This window comes from Xiphophorus couchianus, chromosome 20 (genome assembly GCF_001444195.1).
Source record: "Xiphophorus couchianus chromosome 20, X_couchianus-1.0, whole genome shotgun sequence".
Taxonomy (NCBI): Eukaryota; Metazoa; Chordata; class Actinopteri; order Cyprinodontiformes; family Poeciliidae; genus Xiphophorus; species Xiphophorus couchianus.
The window spans coordinates 16,494,685-16,517,828 of record NC_040247.1 but is presented as its reverse complement, the minus strand read 5'-3'; the positions used below and the strand labels follow the sequence as shown (position 1 = coordinate 16,517,828).

The following is a 23,144-nucleotide window of genomic DNA, read 5'->3' as shown; positions in this document are numbered from 1 at the left end:
TTCCCAAATTAAAGTCAAAATGTATTTTCATCTATAAAGGCAACTGGGCAACTTTATATCCCAAGTATGACGCTCATGATGTTGTCAGATTACTTCACGACTAAGAGTCTTCAGTCAGAGGCTTCATCAAGTTTGCTGTAATGCAGACTGCTACAAGAGATCCTTCCTAACAACCACTTGAAGAACCTTGAATAACATGATATTTAACCATATTTTACTTAATTTTAGGATCAATAATGTATTCTTGAATTCAAATTGAATTTAACTTTGTATGTCTCTTGAGACTCCAGTGGTTGTCTACACCTTCTGAATCTCTCCCAAATTCTTTACTGGGCTTCGTTTCACAATCCTGACAAAACTGTGATTGTCCTAGACAGATGTGCACATTGTCCTACCACACTTTCTTTCTTCCACTCAACTTTCCATTAACACGCTTGCATATAGAGCTTTGTGGCGTACCCTTCAACATTTTCTCAAGATAATAAAAATAACGTATTACATAAATCAAATATATAAATGAGTTTACTTTATCTAACTCAAGTATTCAAATAAAACTTTTAGACAATCTTCTAATTTATTTAAACCCCTCCACATGCTGGCTTGCACGCCGAACCTCCCGACAACTTGCAGGTGGCTATTATTAAGTCTAACCCTTTCATGCATAAATTATGATCCTTTGTCTCAGAATTTTTTTTCCATTTTTTAAAATTTTTTTCTTAAGGCATTTAAAAGGTAGGAATTGTTTTTGTTCAAATATATATATTTTTTTTATGTGATCAATTGTAATTTTGTCCAAATACACAGTTATTTGAAAAATACATCAGTAGTATTGTTCCTTAGGGGTTATCTGATGTAACAATATTTTTTTTACTTGCAAGGGACCGGGTCGGTTCTCATGCTTTTTTGTCTGTCGGCCATATTGTATTTAACAAAAATAATTTCTTGCATTTGCAGCTGATGGCCAGTAGTTGATGGTATATTTTATGATGCATTAGTGTCCACTTCAGTGGTCTGTGTGCATTTATAACATAAAAATACACAGGAAGCACAAGAAAATGGCTTTTAGATAGCTGTCCACTGTAGTGACCACTATGCATGAAAGGGCTAATAATAGCCACGACTCTTAGTCGTAAAGTAATCCTGACAACATCATGAGCGTCATACTTGGGATATAAAGTTGCCCAGTTGCCTTTAAAGATGAAAATACATTTTAACTTTAATTTGGGAATTAAGGTCCCAGAACCTAAAGGAAAAGTGTGGAGGCACAGAATCGACCGTGCTTGAAGTCCAGTGTGAAGTTTATTCCACAGTCAGTGGCGCAAAAGGTGGCTATGCAGCTAAAGATGGGGCGCAGAAAAAACTCCGGGGCCCAAAACAGAAAACTGAAGAGGGGGAAGGATAAAGATGTTGGAGAGACGAAGAAAAGCTTTTCAAAGAGTTTAAAGACAGAAGGTAAGAAATGTCCGTGTATCAACAAGAGACTTGTAAATATTCAGGTTAGCTTAAGCTAGCCTACAATGATGATGTTCGCATCCACCTCAAAAATATGTAGTTGCGGCCCTGCCAGAAACCACAAGCTTCTGCCAGTACAACACAGAAGATCATGACTCTTCTAAATATTTGACTCTGAAGTCACTTAACTAGACTGAATCCTTGAAGATGCATCACATTAAATCTTTCAGGGAACCCAAGAACATAAAATAAATAAAAAATAATTTTAGAGATTAGAAAATGTATGCCTGTACTTTTAACTAAATTCAATACAACTTGTCAGGTCTAATCTTTGCAGTAGAGGAGAGGAACAAATAAACTAGTGATTTTTATTTAGAATACAATTTAAAGGTTCACATCAGTAATTTTATGTCACTTTCCACTTCAGAGAAGTGTTTGTTTTAGCCAATAATGATAATTATTACTTAGTGAATCCTCAAATTCAGCTTCCATGAAAATTTAAATATTACATTCAACCAATAAATTCATTCTAATGAGGTCTGGGTGTGAAATTGAAGTCAGCTTTTGCTGTTAATTTATCATCTACCAAAGATTTAAATTATGTTTTCCACACAGGACCCCAAAAAAAGAAAAGGAAAAAAACAATATATGCAAGAAGAGAAATACTTTTTCACAGCACTTACAGAATCTTTTAACATCTTTTGCATTAATTCAGAGTATGTTTAAAAAGTGTGTAAATGTATAGCGTTTCCAACATGTTTTAGCTGCAGAATAGTTTGAAGAATGTTTACATATTTGCTAGTAAGAGTCCAATACATCCACTTCCTGCTGTAGGTGTGACACCAAATGAATACAGGAGCAAAGTGTAGCTTTTACAGTTTTTATTGTTGCTGGAGGCTCTAATACAATATGAATCATAAGCTTTACAAAAGACAAAACAAAAAAAAAAGAACAAAAGATTCCCCTCCAAAATGGAAACAAATGTTTCCTCTGAGACACAAAGACAAACTGTGACCCCCAACAAAAATCAGAAGATGAAGAGAGAGAAGAAGAATAGAGGGGGAAGTAACTGTGATGTTTCTCTGTGTGCATGTTTGGAGTGGGGTGTTGTGTCCAGGGTGATTATAACAGTCCATCCCCATGCTCCCACACAGGCTCACATGCATGCAGAAAGGAAAACAAAGTCAAAACCTGGTTGTGCAGAACGAAAGGACGCCCTCATGTTTACATCCCTTGGAAGGCCGATAGATATATGTGGACAGTTATATTCTATACAAATATATCGGGGAGAGTCGTAGACAAAATAGGAGCAGGAGATAAATCCGATGAGTAAAACGAAACCACCGCCAAGCCTACAGCAACTACAGCTCAGTCTGTGTCCGAGTCCAGAGTCGCTCCTGTTTTCTTTTCTTTAAACCAGGGATAATTACTACAAGAATCCTCACGCTGTAGGATTATCATTAACCGTGGTAATACTATCAACAACATGGGAGACGGAGAGAAACGGAGCGAGACTGAATGGCTTAATGGCAGATGAAACGTAAGATGGAGAAAAAAAACAAAACATACAAAGCAAAGCATTTTTTCCTTTTTGTTTTCAACAAATAAAAAGAGTGCAGCACTGAAACAGGTACGGAGGGAGAGACAGAAAGAAAAGACGGCAGAAATTAGGTGGAGCGAGGGAGAGGGAGAAGAGGAGAACCGACGGTAGCTTCTCTAGCCGTTATGTTTGTTTTTGAGGGCCTTCACTAAGTCGGCCTTCAGAGCCTCCTTCTGTTGCTTGTCAGCCTGACTCTGAACGCTCCTGTGCAGAGAGAGAGAGAGGGAGAGAGAAAGTCAGCACTCAAACATCACAACTAAATATGAGACTGAAGCTGAGAGGGACACGCTCATCCCGACAGATCAGAGGAGAAAATCGGTTAATTATGATTAATCACTCATCCAGAGGGAGGATTGGGACGTGCAGAGTATCTCTGACAGGCAGGAATATCAAAGATTTTGCTTTAATTTTATTTATTTTAACCACTTCTACAAACTTTAGAAGAATGACAACCCAAGTTCACCGAATTTCAAACTAGGGAAGCACCGATCCACTTTTTTCACTTCTGATACCAATTCACATAAATGGTGTTTGGTATTGGTCGATGTCGATCCGATACAGAAAAACTGTGATAAATTTACTTTTCTTTTCTTAAACACACACAAATGTACTGAATTACTAATTTATTTGACAACTCTGCATCAGTACAGAGCACTGAAATACACCAATAGCTTCACAAGCTCAAACATGTAAAAACTGTTTTAATTTGTTCAGTTTGTGCAATTAGGAGAAAACAGCCAATATAACAACAGCAAAGGGTGGATACCTGGATCAAACATATAAAAATAAACTGTAAACAGAATCTATAAATATATTGTAAAATAAATAATAAAGCACGATGTCGCTCAGAGCACAGAATTAGACTCAATAGATCTGCACTTACTCTTCACACCTGATCTAGATTTATTTTAGATGTTAGGACTGATGGATCTTAATATCAGATCGGTCCGTCTCTTTTGGATTCAAAATATTGAATCTGTTGTGAATTTTCTTCACATGAGATCAAAACTTTACATTCAGGGTCAAATGTATTCATACACTCCCCGCAGGACAGAGTCAAGAATCCTCTGGCAAGACATCAGAAAACAGCTAAACCTAATACTTTTGCTGGGAACTACATCAATTACAGGAAAATACCTTCTTTTTAAAATATATTTTATGATAACGTTGTCACTTTTTAGGAAATTTAACATCACAACAACTACAAATATACATCAAAGTCAATCCAGGAGGCCTGCAGAATGTGAAACATAATTTGCCGCCTAAACAGTCCTTTGAGATTGTGATATTGCAAAATGTTTATACAGTTAATTTTGATTTAATATGTTTTGCAGCTCCATATTAAATTCAAACCTGTGCATCAAATTCTTGTTTTTAAACATGTTGTCGATATCTGTAAAAAGAAGCACTAAAATACATCAACTATAGCTGACAGAGATGCAGATGTTATCCATGAGTGTATGTAAACATGTGACCCCAACAGTTCACACTGCAAACAAACAATACTGTGAAAACTTAAAAATGTTGGAGTTAGAGTTCATTATTTGTAAATTTTAAAGTTCCTTGTTGCGATTCTTTAATTTCAGCGTCTCAAACTTCGGGTCATAAAGGTTGGGTTTGTTCACTGTGACTAAAAAAACAACTTCATCAGAACAACAAGCTGATGAACCACAGAGGATAGTTAATTAAAAACATCAGCCTGGTTAGTGTGTTAACACAAAGGTAAACAAACCTTCACAACATGCCTCACAAATGTTTCTAACTCTGAATGCTGGACATGCAAGTCTGTCCTAAAGCCAGAGAGTAAAAAATAGATGCTTAATTAAATAGATTCTCTTCCACAGATGAATATGAAGTCTGATTTTGTAGACGGTTCTTTGCAGAGGTCCTCAAAATATTACTCAAGTAAGAGTAGAACTACTTCAACATATTTTTACCAACGTAAAAGTAAAAAGTAACCATCTAAGTGTAAAATTAATTGACTTAGTTACTGAGTAATTTTTCAAATTAATATTTAAAAATGACTCATCAGATGGACCAAAATATAAAGTTAATTTAAATTCTATTCAAAAATACTTTATTGATCAGAAAGGGAAATTAGATATTGTTGGATCTCATTAATTCAGATTCTTCAGAGTTATTATAGACTGTGATGGATGTTGGCAGGAAAAACCTACTGTAGCAGTCTGTATTACAGCGAATCCGAAGAGCTTCTGACTGAAGACACTATTTTTCCAAGTGGAAATTAATTTTCCAAAGTGTTTTAAGTGGACGTTTATGTTTTTTAATCTCAAAACTGGATTCAAAATATTGAATTTGTTGTGAATTTTCTTCACACGAGATCAAAACTTTACATTCAGGGTCAAATTTGTTCATACACTCCCTGTAGGACAGAGTCAAGAATCCTCTGGCAAGTCAGGGCTGCAGGACATCGGAAAAATGGTTAAACGTAAGTACGTTAATTTAAAAGAAAAACAAAGTTTTTTGTAATTGTAATTACTTAAAAAAAACAACACAAAAAAAAACAGTTTCTTTCGATATAAAACTTATGAAACTTTAACAAAACCTGCAGGTGTGTGTTTGTCCGGTGAAGTTTTTGTTAAAACATGTTCGTTTTTCATTCAGTGGTATTTAGCGATACTTCATAATAAAATTACTCAAGTAAAAGTAAATAGTACAGTGTAGTAAAAAATACTCCTAAAAGTAAATATTTTTAAAAAATTACTCAAGCAAATGTAAGTCTGTTTTTTTTCTCTGATGTTTATTCTTGTAACATCCTGGGGGAAAGGTGTGTCAGTTTTCTAACTGGTTGTTTGGACCGCTGTGACTTCAGCTTCAGGTTATTTTCACACAGAAACACTCGTCCATGCCAGGTGTACCTCTGACCCTAGTCAATGAAGATCTGACGCTGAGTGAGGACCTGCGACAGCTCCCTCTGGAGCTGCCGGTACTTTTGATTATCGGGCAAAGACTCAATAGATCTGGAGCACAGAGGGGAGGCAGAAGGAGGACAGAGAGGTGACACATGAGAGACATGAAAACAGAACCAGGTCTGGTGGAAGAGACAGAATATGATAAATGAACACAGAGAGAGAGAGGCTGGAGTTCAGCAGCTCAGAGGTTAACTCACTGTGGGGGAGATTCAATAAGCTGCTGAGTGAAGGATCTGGAAAATCGTATAAATAAACGCTGTGAGGACCAATCTAAGGTGTTGTCGTACCTTAGGCCGTTAACGATATCCTTGGTCTTCCCAAAGTAGATTTCATTCAGTGTGGAGCGAATCTTGTTCTCCATGTCCTGAAACAACATAATTATTACCATTTTTAAAAATGCTTTATTTGTTTTAACTGGACAACATTTTCAGGTGAAGGTGTGACAAATGTGTAGCATAACGTAAGAAGTCTCCAAGTGGCAAAGATTTTCTGCAAAAGGTATTTTCAGTTTTTAAAATGATGGCCTATTTTTGTGTGCATCGCTTGTAAAACTGTATTTTACGCCATGTTGGTAATATAATAAATCTTTATTTACCCTGAACAATCTCAGTGTTTAGATCAAATCCTTGTTATTTTACTGTACAGCTCCATCATGTTCACAACTAGATCAAACACATGGAGTGTTTTTTTATTTCATAAAGTCTCTGTCCTCTTATTATTGTCTTTGAACTTTAGTTTCATATTGACAAACATTTTTGCATCTCTCTCGAGCAAATTTAGAAAATCTGACAAACACAAATTATATTTCTAAGTAAAGGGTTTAAAAGAAAAATAAATGGGTTGCACTGACTTCAACAAGGCGGCCGATGTTAGCGATATGAGGTGAGGACTCTCCGACCGTCTCGTCTTTCTCCATCTGTGAAAAAGATTTAAAAAGTGTTTTTATTCCTGGTCTGGATGGGTAAACAGTCAGCAGTGCTCCTCCACTGAGCAGCAATGTACCTGTCTTGTAAGGCTGCCTCCCAGATTCATGGTGCCAGAGCCGGTCTTGGTTGTCTGGAGCCACAGCATGACGGTGGAGGTGAGTTTGTAGTGAGCAGTGCGACCGCTAGACTTCTCCTGCTCACAGGATGGACAGCAGCTCGTTAGGAAACATGGCGACAACCAACTTTCCAAACATTCACTGCAGCTGGTGGACGTAAAAATAAATCCTTGGAAAAGTTCAATAGGAAACCAGATAATCATATCAATCAGGACTGGACAATAAATCAATAAGAATCCAGATAGTGGTAAACGTGATCAATATTAATAAATACATTTGATAGAATTTTCAATATATAAAATATTCACTGAAATACGAGCTAGCACCGCACTGTATTCTGGGAAATGTAGACAGAGGAAAGATTTTAGCCGCTCAACCTCTAAAGAGCCACCTAAGCAAAGTTGGTGGAATCAACTGACTCAATCACTCTTTGGTTACCTAGCAACTCACTAATTCTTTGGTTACCTAGCAACAGCCTGTTGAATAACTGGCACAGCAGCAGTTTAAAGTTTTTCCACTGTGCTTCTTAACTGCTTAAAGTAAAAAAAAAAAAAAAAAGAAAAAAAACAATGGTGTGAAGTGAAAACTGTGAATAAAACTGGAGGTCATGCCACCAGCTTGGCAGTAATTAGATATTTATAACAAAAAAAAATCTATAATTATAAATAGACTAATATGAAACGCTGACATCGTGATACATTTTTCAGTCAAAACACCCAAACCTAATAGCAATAATGATATCAGTTGTTTCCTTTTCTGTGTTTTCTGTCAGATGCTTGAGCATCTTAGCCATTACTATTTAAATCAGGCATGAGAATATAAATAACGCAATGGCAAAACTTGATTTCAGTCTGTAGAGCCAGAAAACAAGGTTAGAAATCAGCCCAAAACGTCCAATTAGTTGTTTCTTTAAAAGGTTCAACATATATTTAAATGCTTTTAAGCTGATCGTGAAAAAGAGTTCAAATAATTTTAGCAGATACCTGGATTTTGGTAAAAATATACTTCCAAAACCTCATTTTATGGGGAAAAAATGAAGCCAAGTTAACTGCATATATAAACAAAGTTTGAAAATGTCAGCGTTATCTCACCTGCACCTCCACCACATGAATGGAGTCCCAGCATCCTTTAATCTTTTTGGATCCATCGCCGGCCTTTTTGATGAGAATAACTCCTGCGAAGCCATGATCCAAGTCCCAGAGATACACAGAGGACACGCCACCTTCAAAGTACCTGAACATTACAGGTAGATAATGCCACGGTCACAAGAGGGCAGCACTGATCTGTAAGTACAAACCTCCAGTTCCACACTCACAGGTCCCTGTACTGATCGAAGGCGTTGTTTGCTTCCACTTCAAGTTTCCTCAACCGAGCTGAAGGCATTGCACCATCTTCAATGGGAGGTTCGTACTTATTACTCCATGGGGATCTGATGATTGAGAAATTACACTAATTCAGTGTTAAGTCTCAAAACAGACTTCAAACCTCTTAATACCAAATTAAAGGTGAGACTATGACCGCGTAAAAAGGCCTGCAGATGAATTTATAGATCTGTAGGGGAAAATAAAACATCTCCAGTCAGTCGATTGCTGCTGCAGGAGCACCAAGAACAAAAATATGCTATGCAAAGAGGAATCCAGGCTATTTTTAGCCATGCTAATGTAGCTGCTGCTGCTGTGCTTTGCTCTGCTGCAACAGGAAAAGGAACTACTGCCTAGCAGTTCACTCTGCTGCACCAAATCTCTGTTCCCCTTTAAGCTTGGTTGCTAACAATGCTAATCATTAAACAAGTCATGACGGGGGAACTACTTTCTGCCATTTTTCTGTTCAATTTGAAGGAGGCACAGAGACAGAGTTAGCTAGAGATTATTTTTGGTTTGGAGTGGATTTATTGTGTATTAATTTTATAAGTCATAAGAAAATAGGGTGCATCCTATTCTGGCTATCAAAAAACAAAAATCACATGCACTTAAATACTTGGTTGTACTCATGCTTGTGATCGCCATGCTTGGGTTTTAGAAAATAAAAAAGCTCTGAACAAATATTATAAAATATTGTAATTGATGTAATAATTATTTGCTAAAATATTCCAAGAGTCCTGAAGTCACACTCTACATGTTAATGCTTCGCTCAGGCTGTTGGATGATGTAGAACAGAAAATCCACTTTATCTTCATTCAAAGACAGAATACAGGACACATTCATAATATAATATAATATAATTTAAGAAATATATGAAAACTAAAATATTTGCAATTGTAGAGTGGGAACTAACGGAGCTCTATGCATCACTCTTATTAAGATAACGCCTCTTTACAAACTACTGTTTGCAAACTAGTGTCAAGTCACTGTGGCATTTTACCACAGTTTCTACAGAGCATCTAAAATGCTGCCAGGCAGTCATCTAAAAATGTGGAAGACATTTCTTCTGGTTATCACACAAAGGGAAAACCTTTCCAAACCTTTCAATGTTGCATGTAGCGCCTGTAACTCTAGAATGAACAATTTAAAAGTGTTGTTTACTTATGGAAAGCAGGGCTTAAAATTATGTTTGTACGAGTTTTTGTAAACAATGTTTATGGGCGTCGCCACGTTGAAATTCCGACTTCTTAACTAGAACGTTGTTATGGAGTCTGGCTGCTCCGAGTTCCCACTTCCCAGGAAACTGGAACACAACTGACATCACCGGGCCTGACCAAATTCAAACTGACGTTTCAAATATTGTGGAGTTTCATATCAGGCGGTATCGTCACGCCCATACCACATAATGTTTGGGTAAATTTTCCATCTCAGGTAATTAATTTAAATAATGTACTGCACCTGTAGGAGTCGCCATCTCGATTGTAATCACAGAGCAGGTAGTCTTTCCCCACCACTTTGTCGCGGGCGATCTTCAGGGGCTGGTCCACTGAGGAGAGGAGGTCCTCGCACAGACTGGGCACCTGCACCCAAACAGACAACGGCTCTAATCAAAACTGTATTCAGTTCAAATAAACAGCTAGACTCCTCAGATTTCTGATTAAATGCATGCAGAGATGCTTAAGTTGAGACTCTGGTACTGATGGCAACTTTAAAGGATTTTCTCAGGGAAGAGAAACAGAAAAGCAAAAAATGGATTTTGGGTTATTTGATACTTTTAAGCTCTAATCACATTCCAGCTTCACCCAGATGAGGTAGAATAAAATATAATTGGGGAAATATAATATCTAAAGGATAAAGGGGTACAAATTAGTTCTCACAGACTGACATGGAGTCCCCCCTCCTTCACGCTCTTGCATCAGAGCACAGACACAAAGGCAGCCCTGTTATCCTGCAAAAGCCCCCATACCCACAAACAGACACTCTCCCACATAAACGCACCTGGCAGCCCAGACTGGCCAAGAGCACAGAAGCGAGTCTGAACTGGGAATATAGTGTGGAGTGTAAAGAAATGCAGGATCAGAGGGGAAAAGATGAGAGATGTGGGACAAAACAGGAACAGGAGAAGAGATTTTAGCTGGCAAGATAAAGTTTCAGCGGTGGCAGAGCCAAGAAGAAGTTGGCAGCGGAGATGATTGACAGCTGTGATAATGATCACTAATAACCGGACATAGTAGTCGCTTGGTATGAAAAGAGCAGGTGTTCATGGGGTGACAGGTTAGAGGGGAGGAGGGAGGATCCAGCTGAAAACAAATGGATGGAAAACTTGGAGGAAAAGTGTTTAAGGTCATTTATGATGCAACTTCTGCTAAAATCAACAAAGAAAATCTAAATAACTGCTATAATAGCTGCTAACGTAAAACAATTCATTGAGAAATCATGTTAATGAGCAGAACTGATCATCCTTGCATGGAATAAATAAAATACAGGGAATTTAAAGGCATACAGTAATTCCTGCAAAGACTTACGGTAACCAAAGGAAAGTACTGACCAGGTCAATGAGGTCACTGAGGTTCTTCTCGATCTGCTGAGGAGGCAGACGCCTCATCAGGTCCAGAGCACAGTCCAACTGTTGATCGTTCTGAAACACAGAGACATCAAACACTTAAAACTCAATACTGATTGATGAGAGTCAACACAGCATTTCTTTAAAGAAGCAAAAACAAACAGGGTTTCTGGACATCAGAGAAATCTACTTTTAACATTATCCCAGATAATAAAACTTCTGAAACACACAACAACTAAAGCTAGTTAATTACAGATGCTTTCACTGTGCAAAAAGTAAGGCATTAAAATGTGCCGTTAAAAACGACAAGTATTGTTTATGTCAGAAAGTAACTAAAACCTTTCCAGCTCTATGGTTTTATCATTGGAGAATAGTAGAGTAACTAGAAAATTCCTGAAGAAATTTAACCGGGGCCTGCCAAAGTGTGCCCGTCGGTTTGGACCCAGCGTTCTGATGCTAGAAATTAGCATCAATGCTAAAGAAAGCTGCAATCATATGAGGAGAATCACAAGAATGTTTACTAACATGTACTTGCACCATTCAGTATGATAAAGTGAGTGTATCAGCTAAAATTAGCAAAAATGCTAATGTTAGCATGATAGCTGTCACTAGCATGTGGGACATCACTAGCATGTTCTCTATAATGGACTTACTCTCTTCAGTATACTAAACATGGCTAATAAGTCAAATAAATAGCTAATAGCTTATTTAAGCTAAAATGCTAATGCTAATGAACTGCCTTGCTGTGCAAGGCAGTTCCCTAACCTGAGAGAAAAAGATAATGCAGAATAATATTATTGCACCGCCTGCGGCGGTGCACTAACCTCAGGGGCATATTGAGGCTTTTACTTTTGAAATTTGCAGTAAGCTTCATATTAAATGCCCACAGTATTCCATTGTGTAACAGTGCTTTGGATAAAAAAGTCACATAAAGCCAAAAAGACTAATTACATGATGTAAAAATGGACAAGGCTTTTATTTTGAAATTTTTGTTAAGCTTCATTTCAAAGGGCCAAACTAATCCCATGTCTAACAGTCATTGTGTTGAATCAGTTATATAATGCTCGAAAGAGCAGTTATGTGATGTAAAAATATTCAAGGCTTTTATTTTGAAATTTTTGTTACACTTCATTTCAAAGGGCCAGATAAATCCCATGTATAACACTCAATGGATTAAATCAGTTATATAATGCTCAAAAGACTAATTACATGATGTAAAACTTCTCAAGGCTTTTATTTTGAAATTTTTGTTAAGCTTCATTTCAAAGGGCCAAACTAATCCCATGTCTAATAGTCATTTGGTTAAATCAGTTATATAAAGCTCAAAAGAGCAAATACCTGATGTAAAAATTTTCAAGGCTTTTATTTTGGAATTTTCAGTGAGCTTAATTTTAAATTGCCACACTAAATCCATGTGTAACAATGGTTGGATAAAATCAGTTATAAAAAGCCCAAAACACAAGTAGTTCTAAAGGCCAGCTCAGTCCTCCTCTGTAATAACTGACAGTTCCACCATGTTGTAGTTCTGACATTAGAAGGGCATTAGAATGTTGTCTGTAATTGACTTACTCCACTCAGTATATTAAACATGGCTAATAAGTAAGAAAATAGCTAATAGCTTATTTAAGGTAAAAGGCTAATGCTAATGAACTGCCTTGCACAGCAAGGCAGTTCCCTAACCTGAGAGAAAAATATAATGCATGCTAGTATTATTGCACCGCCTATGGCGGTGCATTAACATGAGGGGGATATTGAGGCTTTTATTTTGAAAAAATACATAAGCTTCATATTAAATGATCACACTAATTAAAATGTCTAACAGTGTTTGGGTTAAATCCGTTATTTACTGGCCAAAACAGCCTGTAGCTCTAAATGGCAGCTCAGCCCTCTGTTTTAACTGAGTATTGATTAGAACTACAGTGATGCGTATTTGTAGTCCTAACCAGCAGCCAATCCCCTCCTGTGTTCCATTGCTATGGTTATCAATCCTCTGCTAACTGTCATGTGTGTGTGAGAGAGAAAGGTGGAGAAAAAATTCTATCTTTGTGAGACACCCCATTGGTTTATATGGAAAAAGCAGTCCGAACAACTCCTTGCCGTTCAGGAACCGAGAGACGTATTGGAAAACCGTTTGAAGCATATGAGAGGGCTATTTGTCGTCTCCCATAGTACCGCGATTCATATTTGTAGCTCACTCACAGTAATTGCAGTGATGAGAGAAAAATGGTGTATGCAGAGCACAGAAATTTTTCAGAAATACATGGAAGTGAATCTGGGAGAGCGTCAGTTATCCTGGCGCATGATTTCGCTCTGAAGCACATTGACAGAAAACCGTAAGCTCTAGAGAAATTTCGAAAACATTTTACCGGAGCAGGCATGCGTATCGATGTCATGACCGAGTTTGATACCAATTGGGCGATATTTGTGGGCGTGAGGGCGATCTCAAAATCATTTTGGGGTCAAAAATTCTCTTCATTTCTCACTAAAAAAGCGGCAGTTGGTGTCAGGTAGGCTCTGCGTTTCGGCAGTTGGAAATTTGGCTCGTTTTTCGCTTTTTACGTCGCCATCGTAAGTCCGATTCCTTATAAAAATAATAGCTCCCTTCTCGGCATCGAGCCGCACGTTTTGATACCACTTTTGTGGGGGTGCACGCAGCGGTACGAGCCGCATTAACGGTGATGGAAGAAAAATAAAGATATAAAGAGACGTTCTATTGGGTGTAGAATAATAGGTGCCTCCATGCATTGCTATGGGCAGGCCCCAATGATGCATCATGTGATCAAAAATAAAAGAATGTGAAAGCCAAAAAATATCTTGATCTGTAAATCAATGCAGAATTTAGTCCAGATTTAATCATATTGCTGTTTAAGCTTTTGTAAATGATAAAAATGTCAGGAGCAGGCGATGCTTTCAGTTATTTTGTAGAAAAGCTATCGGTGCACTCTTGGAGTAATTTTGGTATGATGGTGGTTTGCAGGAGCTTAAAAGCCTGACTGTAACCCCATACAGCTGTAAATTTATATTGTTGCTTCTCATTTGTTCTTAAATATTTTCAAATGAGAGCACAACATTTTTTTAGATCTTATCACTTTACCAGACAGATTGTATTAATTTGACTGTGTAGGTCAGGCAATAGAAATCAAGCCCAGCTTTTCAAAATGGGTTAAGCAAAGATAAACAAGATCATTTTTATACATAAATGTTGGCTTGGGCAGCTTATTACATCTTCTGGGATCAGAAACAATAAAGTATGACAAAAACAACACAAAGAAACAAAGTGGCCAAATAATTTTGAGCAGTACTGACAGTATATTAGATGATATTTAGTCATAAATCATAAAAATAAACCAAAGCAACCCTTTAGGATCAGTAATAAGCTTAGAATAACTTAGTCCAGGTTTGACCAATCCAAATATTAGAATTTCTACTTTTTGTTTGTCTGTCTAAAGTGCTCCTCATGTTAAAAACACACTTGTTCAACATACAATATTCCATGCAAGTTTAGACCAGTATTATTTATTTTACATTTTTAACTTGGAATTAAAAAACAACCCACATTCCCTGGTATTTGAAGAGTTAGGAACCACAGTCTGCTAACTAAAATCCACCATTAATAGAGACTCTCTCAAAAAATCCTTAGAACAACCTATTTTAATAGTTCACACACCAAATACACCTTAATATGCATTAATACGCACAGCAGAAACAGTACTAGGACTACAGCAGAAGTCAACATCTACACTCTTCCTTATTTCTGCTCTTTGGGTTACAGCCAATCAGAGCCAAGAATAATAAACGGCTCTCCTGGTTTGCCTGCTTTTAAATGCCAGTCAATAAATAGCGTGTCGTGCCACATTGCTCGTATGCATTTCAAATTCCCAAGCTGCATTTTCTTTCAAATGTTTTAGATATGCTGTATGAAAAAGAAATTTCTGCAAGCAGGCAAATTTTCCACAAATAATTTGGAGTCACATTCCAAAGGAAAACCCAAGAATACTGAACCACGAATAGAAGAGTGTCCACCATTAAGACTAAAACTGACTGCTTGTGTTGCCCCCAGACCAATCTGCCCTGGGTGGAGAGTCAGATTGTCAATACTGAACAACAACTGTGACTGAATGTGCCATTTAACACTGCAGAACCTCATTCTACAACATCACTTTACACCCCTCTGCATTAGGGATTTATTCTGTACAAACTCAGATCATAAACACATAAATTGTTAAGTTGTTTAGATAAACTAAGCCAAAATGCAGAAGTCCACTTCCACAGGCAATAACACCAAATGGCAGCCAGCTACTGCCAACCTAAACCACACAACAACCAATCATCAGCGTGTGTGAGAACTTCAATAAAATCAGGAGCTCAGACTTAGCAGGAACATTTGTGTGTGTGAAACATGATGCCGATACGATAACGCAGCAGTTACCACACAGAAGCTGTTGTTCCAAAAAAAATAGTCCAAACAAACATCAAACTGGGAAGGTTACAATCGTCCTTTACAAGGAGATCCAATCCGATATTTCACTGCAGAAAATAGCGGTGGAAAATATTAAAACAGTCACTGAATCTTCACAGGAGTGGACGTCCCAGGAAGTTCACGCCAGCGCTAGGAATGCAGTGTGGCAAATGATTAGGATCGTTACAGTGGCAGTACAAGGACACAAGAAAGCTGAAAATAAAACAAACCACAGGGATATTTCATTCAGACAATTTAACCGGATAGCGTTAGCTTGTGTCGTCCAGGAGCTCTCCTTCTTCTGGAGATACAGGAGCTGTACTGATATTTTTAAGTGACTCTCAAACATCAGTGTCATACTGATGGGTGTTTATTCTACATTTTTTTGCTTAACATATGTAATAATTTTATGTTTGTGTTTAGCACAAAAAACTTATGTTTTCCCTCTAAATAATAAGAATAATTCATGTTTAAGACAAAGTTTTGTTTAAATGCACAACATTGATTGAAACTATGTCACATGTTAAAATTAATCAGATAAATGTGTTCTGCATTACAGATAGCACTATCGTTATGGTAAACACTTTATTCAAGGAGATTAAATAATTTCATAAAGATGCAATACACAGTAATTAAAAGCCTACAGATGTATGAGTCACTCTCTCTTTAATATCCTTTAGTATACTTTGAATTGCTTTGTATTTAAAGCTCTATAATCTGTCATCTGCACAAATAAAAACAATGCATGTAATGACCAATCTTGCAACATGCTGTACATTAAAAGCACAATATGACTGTGCAGAAAATCTTTACGCCTCTGCAGGAAATCTCTCTTGTACTCGGCGATTGGTAACAGACTCCACATCTCAAGTTTGGCCTGAGGAGCCTCATGACTTCCCATGTGAGCGTTTGGTAAAGAACAAAAGGAGCAGCAAACGTGTCAAAGTTATCAAGTTACAAAATAAACACAAATCACACCACGGTTTTTATGTCAAAATTCTAGCAGAAATAGGACATTCGACGTTTAATCTTTTGTACTATTTGGCAGGGATGTGTGAGGGAAAAATGAGTTCTTCACCAGAATCAATTTTTAGCTTTACTGGTCAGTCAGTAACTGAAAGTCCAATATTTCTCCAGTAAGTGAACCACAGACGAGCATCACCAACACAGACATGAAGAATTTCCAGTGTGGAAGACGTCCATTTTTATTATAGGGAGTTTTATTATAAGATAATACTTGAGGTAAATATTTAATGCCTGCTCACAGCAGGAAGGCTAGTAAAACCAAATTTGAATGCGTTTATGTTTTATGTTAAAGCTCTTCTTATATTAATCACATTTTCTATGTGTAGGTCAACGTTTTACACAAAAGGAAGATGGGAAATCACCCAGGAACTTCTGAATTATGCACTCTTTAGTTTGCATGAAGCATTACAGATGTCTCGTTATGCTGGTCCTCAGGACATGTCCTGCAGGTTTTAGGCATTCCCCTGCTGCCGCTCACATGACGTAAATGAATGGATGGTGAACAGGCTTCTGTAAAACCTGACAGGATGCACAGGAGGCAATGCAATCATCTGAGTCTGATGGAGTGAAGCAAACGGGGCAGTGGGCCCCAAGGCTGGGACCCCTGCACTGCTCAGGCATGAACAAGCAGAGGAAGAGGAAAATGTCCTGGGGTCAACCACAAAAAGAAGTTCACAAAAAATACAACAGGTTCGCACAAAAGCACTAGTTCACATCTCAAATGGACCAGGAATGCATTATTACTGCTGACTGCCAATTTATAATGCTGATAAGATACTGATTAAATCATCTGGGAAGATAATATATATATCTAACTTTTGAATAACTTTTTTATGAGTGATTTTTTTTTTATTGTGTGTGTTTTTGTAAAGAACATTAGTTTAGGTGAGAAAGAGTGATGTGCACTGTGGAAACCTTAGCTGCTCTGCTGGCCCACTGTTTATCATGAGCCAAAACGTAAATTAAGCTGCTGAGAGCTCACCGACAGGGTGTGGCTTCAACATGTTTAACACTTTCAACAAACTGCTCTACATGTGTAAAAGCACATATTAAACGGAGGTTCATCGCCTTTCCTCTACTTATTAAGTTAACTCATTTGTCCCACCGAGATAGGCAACTAATAGCATAAAATAACCTGTTTGGAATATATAAGACAGGCAGGAAGTTATAAAATCCCACCGATAAAGTGCTTGTTTAACAGTAAATCATCTTGTTATCCTTTGACGGATGTGGGAGACAAATGGCAATGGTGGTGAATCTAAAAGTGTTTAAACAGGACTGCTTCTATTACAGTGTGGATATTGATAATGTAGAAGGAAAGGATTCTGAACTAGAGACGGAGTAAAAAACTGAAGGTTAAGCAGCAAACACTCAATAATAATAATAATAAAAAAAAAAAAAGTTGACTGACCCGATGAACAGAAACCAAAACATTAAAACCACTTCTAATTTCTTCATGTTTGCTTTGACAGTGGTCAGATTACTTCTAATCCTTTAAAGTGGTTTGATCAATACTTCTCCAGACTTTCTGAAGGTCTTTCAAGGTTTTTCCTTAAAACTGATTATTTCTGCAGTTTCTGTGCATTAACTGTAATTTTGGAGCACTTTTATGCTGATAACTATAACGCAAATGCTTTCTGGAGGTTAAAAACTGACGGACCAGCATAGAAATGCACAAAAATAAATAAATGAAACAATTTAATTGTATGAGGAGACACAGTTATGTAGTCTTGTGTGAGAATTAAAAACATATTTAAAAAATCTTAAATATAATTCTTGCTAAAACTCTTAACTAGCTCTTGTACCCAACCATGTCAGTACACATAGTTTAGGTGTCTGAAGATAAATAAAGCATTAAAGATTATGCTTTAGGTCAAAATAACTTTATGAACATTATATGAATGTTATGCCTTTAAGAAATCCTTTAATTTTAGAACCTTATTTGTCTGAATAACTGGTAGATCAGAGTCAAGTAGCTTAAATTAAAAAGCCAGACTGAAAGTGAGTTTTAAAAAGTGGTCAGAGAATTAAAAGGAAGACCTTGAGAAAACCTGGAGGTGGAAAATCCAGCAAGTTGTGGCAGCCTGATAATAAAGTACAAAGAAATCAGAGGTGACTTTTGTATGTATGTGTAACTTGTCAGTTACATTTGCTTTGCTAACCATCTGAGTAAATCATAGAACAGCTTAAAGCAGCCAGACTAAACCTTCTGTACATCAGCAGCTTCTGTATCTACATTGACGACCTTTATCTGCTGCAGCAGCTTTATTAAATGAGAAATGTAAAAAGGCAAGCAAATAAGCTACAGCTGAATGAAGACCTTAGTGACTGCTGCTACAAAGCACACAGCATATGCAGGACTAAACTAAACCCCAGGGGAGCTTTCTCTCCCCAAACACGCAGCGAGCAGCAGGTCATGAGATCGGAGGGCCGAGCGGACCAGCCAGGGCATGAAACTGTGGGGAATGTGTGGGAGGATGCACTCCGAACTGGAACAGCAGACAGACAAAACTTGTTTTTTAAGACGACTTACGGGTTTACACTCTGTGCAACAAATATTTTCCTCTGGTGTCAAAGATAATACTGAAATAACATTCGGCTTGAGCAAAATTGTCCCTCTGGTCTGGAGGTGAAATTGATCAATTTTAAGTTGAAGCAACAGAAATGGTCACATGTGAGAAACAGGATCCATTTATAAAACTTTGCATTAATCAACAATCACCACTACACACGTTTATTTCACCTTTTGTACTTGTAAACAAAGCAGGTCACTCTTAGTCTACCTGAAGTGTTAAGAGCTAACATAATCCAGCACTATAATCTAATCCAAGAAAGGAATCCATGGAGTATATAAACACTCTCCTTAAGCCTAACCCTGAGTTCAACAGGTTCCCACGCAATGCCTCTTCTCTAAGGTCACCTGCTGCCCATCTTCTCCAAAATCTCTTTCACCTGATGAGACAGCCTGTTTCAGACAGCAGCTGCATTCCTCAGCAGTGCTTTTCTGGTGTAAACACTGCTCAGACCAGCAGACAACCCCCTGAGGTCAGGGCGGAGCAGGATGGATGAGGTGAGACCAAGGAGAGAGGGCGACACCGGAGAAACTCCAGCTGCTGTTCTCCTCTTACACACAGAAGTGTTTAGTTTGCATGGACGTACAAAAGATGTGCTTCTTCTACGTAAAGTAAGTGGGTTTAACATGAAGGACAAAAAAAAGCTGGATTACAGCTGATTAGATTTTTACAGCTATCAACACTTCCTTCATTGAGGTTTTTAAAGGAAACAACCCAGTTAGAAAACAGAATTAAATTTTTTTATTTTTTTTATTATTCCTTTATTTAATCAGGTAAACCCCGTTGAGATCTAGATCTCATTTTCAAGGGGGACCTGAAATAAACTTCACTCCCCGTCGGGGAATCGAACCCCAGTCTCCCGCATGACAGGCGGGGATACTCACCACTGTACTAACGAGGAGAATAAATGATAATAAATAAAAAAGTATAAATAAAAAAAGCCAGTATGTTAACACGCATATGGAAAGCTTTTTATTTTACATATCGCTGATGTGAAACACACCGCAGTCCTGTGGATAAATGTGGCCTATTTAAAGTCCTATGTGACTGCCTGGAAATAAAAGCATTATCTGGAATTCTGACAAAGAGTGAGTTTTTAGTTACTGTCTTATTTAGAAAGACCCGACAGAAAAACAGAGTATTGATGGGTAAAAATGACAGAACAACTAGCCTTTCAAATCGGGAAATACAAGATGGACCAACTTTCTCTTTCTGTACAGTTTGAAAAATCAATAGACAATAGAAATATACATATAGCATCAAATAAATTTGAAAAAATATACTATTAAATTAAATGTAGAATTTAAGACTATTTTCTATGACTTAGTGGTCATAAAATACAATAAATTAACAGATACACAATCATGGGTTATAAAGTATTTGTTAATTGCCCCCAAAGCTTTTCATACATAAAGAAAAACCATGTACTGCAGGCTATTAATAGATGTGTTTATGTCCATGACCTTCTTTGATTTGTATTAAAGAGAAAATCATCTAAAACTAAAAGTCACTGACAGAGTTGTATGTATAGATCAAAAATTGTGAGTCCATTTAATCAATATATATATATTAAAAAATCTGACTTTTAAGCTTTTAATTGCCTTCATGTGAAACAGTCCAGGGAAAACTGACTAACTCTAATCTCTAGTAGAGTGACTGATGCAGTTTTTACATGTTTACAAAAAGAAAAACTGTAGTCTTTACTTGATGTCCCATTTGCTAAGATGTCATCTGGTACATTGATAAATATAACTCTTGATTATCCTTATAATTATAACTGAATTTTGATTAATCTTTGATCAAATTTTCAATAAATCCAAGAGACCGCTTGTTTCTTTTTTTTTTTACTCTAACTCACAATATTCAAAGGGAAAGTCTAGAATTCATAGTTCAGGGTTGCCTTTTAATCGTATCAACTTAAATAATGTAACCTAATATTACTAATACTGTTTATTTGCAACAGGCCAACAGTTAGATTTGTTATTGTAAAAGACAATGCTGCTGTAGTACAACAAGAAGTTGCTGGTAATGTCTGTCATCAAGGGTCTGTTTGAATTATCCTTCATATCAGCACAAAATCATATTTACAAGCCTACTTTTTTGAAAGTCATGGTCTAAATTCTGACCTAATATTTGTATACAATAATATTGCGCTTTGCTCTGAGCTAAGCTGTCATTTTACGCTTTCCTGGTTAACCCTGAATATTATCGTTTGTAAAATTGGAGGAACATCACTGTACCAACTTGAAAGGATACAAAAAGAGTCGACTGACTGCTGACATGTTTTAAAATGAGCGGTGTAACTACAGAGAAACACAAACAAAGTTACGGTGAAACTCTTAAGCCAGGGAAACCTAGCAGAGAGAGAGCTGCCAGCTAGTCATGGTTAAGAAAAGGAAGAGCCAGCAGTTTTATTTTAGCAGCAGGCAAACCGACGCTCGGCTATTTAAGTCTGCGTTAAAGGCTGGAGGGATTGTATGAGAGCTATATTAGGAATCTCCTCCGCTGCCGTTAGCAAACTTGTGTCAAATCCAAAACATCCTGTGCTAACTCTGTGCCTACGGGGCATGTAGCTTGGCTGTTAGCAGGTGGCTAACTAGCAGGAAGAAACAGAAGCTAGATCAGCCACAAAGCTAACTGCTCCTTATCGGTCACAGTTAAGATGCCTCGTTGGGTTACGCTCTCCGGTCCCCTCGGGTTACCAGCCAGCACGTCCAGCTGCCCGGAGAGCTTCGGTACTCCAGCCAGAAGCCTCTCGCCCCTTCCCCGCTTCCCAGTAGCGTTAGCACGGCCCTTACCATGTCTGCGACGGTCTCTGCGGGCAACGGTTTCACCAACGGCTGTACACCTTAGCTTCGCTGTGGCTATACACCTGGCTCCACTCGGCTTTTATTCTTTTCGTGTTATTTGTTTTAGTTCCCTCAGTGGAAGATGTTTTATTCGCCTCTCCCTCACTGAACCCAGCCCTGTCAGCGAAATTCACTTCCTCAACCGGGCTACAGGAAGGAGGCTGCGGTGAGAAAACAGCAGGCCTCGCTTCTACCTCCGGGTCACTCGGAGCTCTGCTCCCTTGCAACCAATAGCGGAGGAGCAAGAAAGGCATTGCCAAGTATGGAAAGAGAGCCGCTGAGCGACAAAATATGCGGACGCAGAGGGCGGCAGAAAGACGGTTACACAAAATTATGACAAAACAGTTCCTGGAGTATGTTTACATTCTGAACCGAAAGGGTGACAGGATGCTTTTCAATATAAATGTTCCACCTGACAGAATCAGGAAACTTTTTAAAAAGTCTGGGTTCTGAAGTACTAAGGTGCCATAAGCAGGACCAGTCTGAAACGGCAATGTCACGGGTCTGTACATGTTGTAAGGAAACGAAACAAACATAACTGATGAAAGTCGTGATAGATAATCTAGGGCAGGGTTGTTCTCTGTTTACTGAGAAATCAGAGGTTGTGGCTCCTTCCCCAGCGCAACTCTAAAATCTAATATGGCTACTGCTAATGAAAACGCCACAATCCCATTGTAATACAAATTTTTTTCTTCTCTCTTCGCTATTCCTACCATTTGTTTCTAATTAAATCAGCTATGCAATTGTAACTTCTAGTTTGCAAAGCCTAATCATTGAGCACAAAGTCATTTATATGTACTTAAGAGAAATTATTTTTGGTGCTGCATGATCACTAGTACAAACACCTCAATTACAGAGATACTGCCTCTGTATAAAGGTGTAGTTGTTCTGGTTGCAAATTACAATTTATGCAGACCAGTGTCCTTTCTGACCTTTTGGGAGTGGTAGCAGATGATTGAGAAACCTAAAAAGCTTAGTCCACTCTTAGCAAATGCAGTTTGGCTTGGTCTAATCTAGATAAAATATACTGGTCTAAAGCAGGAATACACTTAACATTGATGAATTTCTAAGTGAGATTTACATGTAGCTCAAAAGTTGAAATCAGTGGGTTACCTCCCCCCAAAAATAGTCACAGAATTGTTAAAAACTGATTTCAAAATGATCAAAATTAATTTTAGCTTAGTTTAAAGAAAACAAACACCTAGCATATAAAGAACATAGAGGATATAAACCTGTATATTTTACCTATTGAGTATTGAGAGAACTTAATTTAGAAAAGGGTAGAT

At 37.6% G+C, this 23,144-nt stretch overlaps 1 protein-coding gene and 1 non-coding gene across 4 annotated transcripts; both read right to left on the bottom strand.

Annotated features, from left to right (window-relative positions):
* Positions 1-2,318: 2,318 nt before the first annotated feature.
* capzb (capping actin protein of muscle Z-line subunit beta) lies at positions 2,319-22,065 on the bottom strand. 3 transcript variants are annotated; one of them, XM_028002997.1, is made up of 10 exons: positions 21,808-22,065; positions 10,937-11,026; positions 9,847-9,968; positions 8,343-8,456; positions 8,119-8,260; positions 6,988-7,104; positions 6,836-6,901; positions 6,273-6,349; positions 5,932-6,033; positions 2,319-3,256 (listed from the first exon to the last, which is right to left on the bottom strand). In XM_028002997.1, the coding sequence occupies exons 1-9, from the start codon at positions 21,808-21,810 to the stop codon at positions 5,940-5,942; spliced, it is 825 nt and encodes a 274-aa protein (XP_027858798.1). In that variant the 5' UTR covers positions 21,811-22,065; the 3' UTR covers positions 2,319-3,256; positions 5,932-5,939. The 3 variants fall into 3 exon arrangements, with proteins under 3 accessions (XP_027858798.1, XP_027858801.1, XP_027858800.1); XM_028002999.1 differs by having other exon boundaries at positions 3,164-3,256; positions 5,939-6,033; XM_028003000.1 differs by lacking the exon at positions 5,932-6,033 and having other exon boundaries at positions 21,808-22,062.
* Positions 19,839-19,910, bottom strand: trnad-guc (transfer RNA aspartic acid (anticodon GUC)). The gene has a single exon. It is a non-coding gene; the product is annotated as a tRNA-Asp (tRNA).
* Positions 22,066-23,144: the final 1,079 nt, after the last annotated feature.

Coding starts and splice junctions, on each gene's coding strand:
- capzb (XM_028002997.1), bottom strand. Junction 7,105..8,118: donor TTCATGTGGTGGAGGTGCAG/GTGAGATAACGC, acceptor TCCTGTGAGCAG/GAGAAGTCTAGCGGTCGCAC. Junction 6,034..6,272: donor GATATCGTTAACGGCCTAAG/GTACGACAACAC, acceptor TCTGTGCTCCAG/ATCTATTGAGTCTTTGCCCG.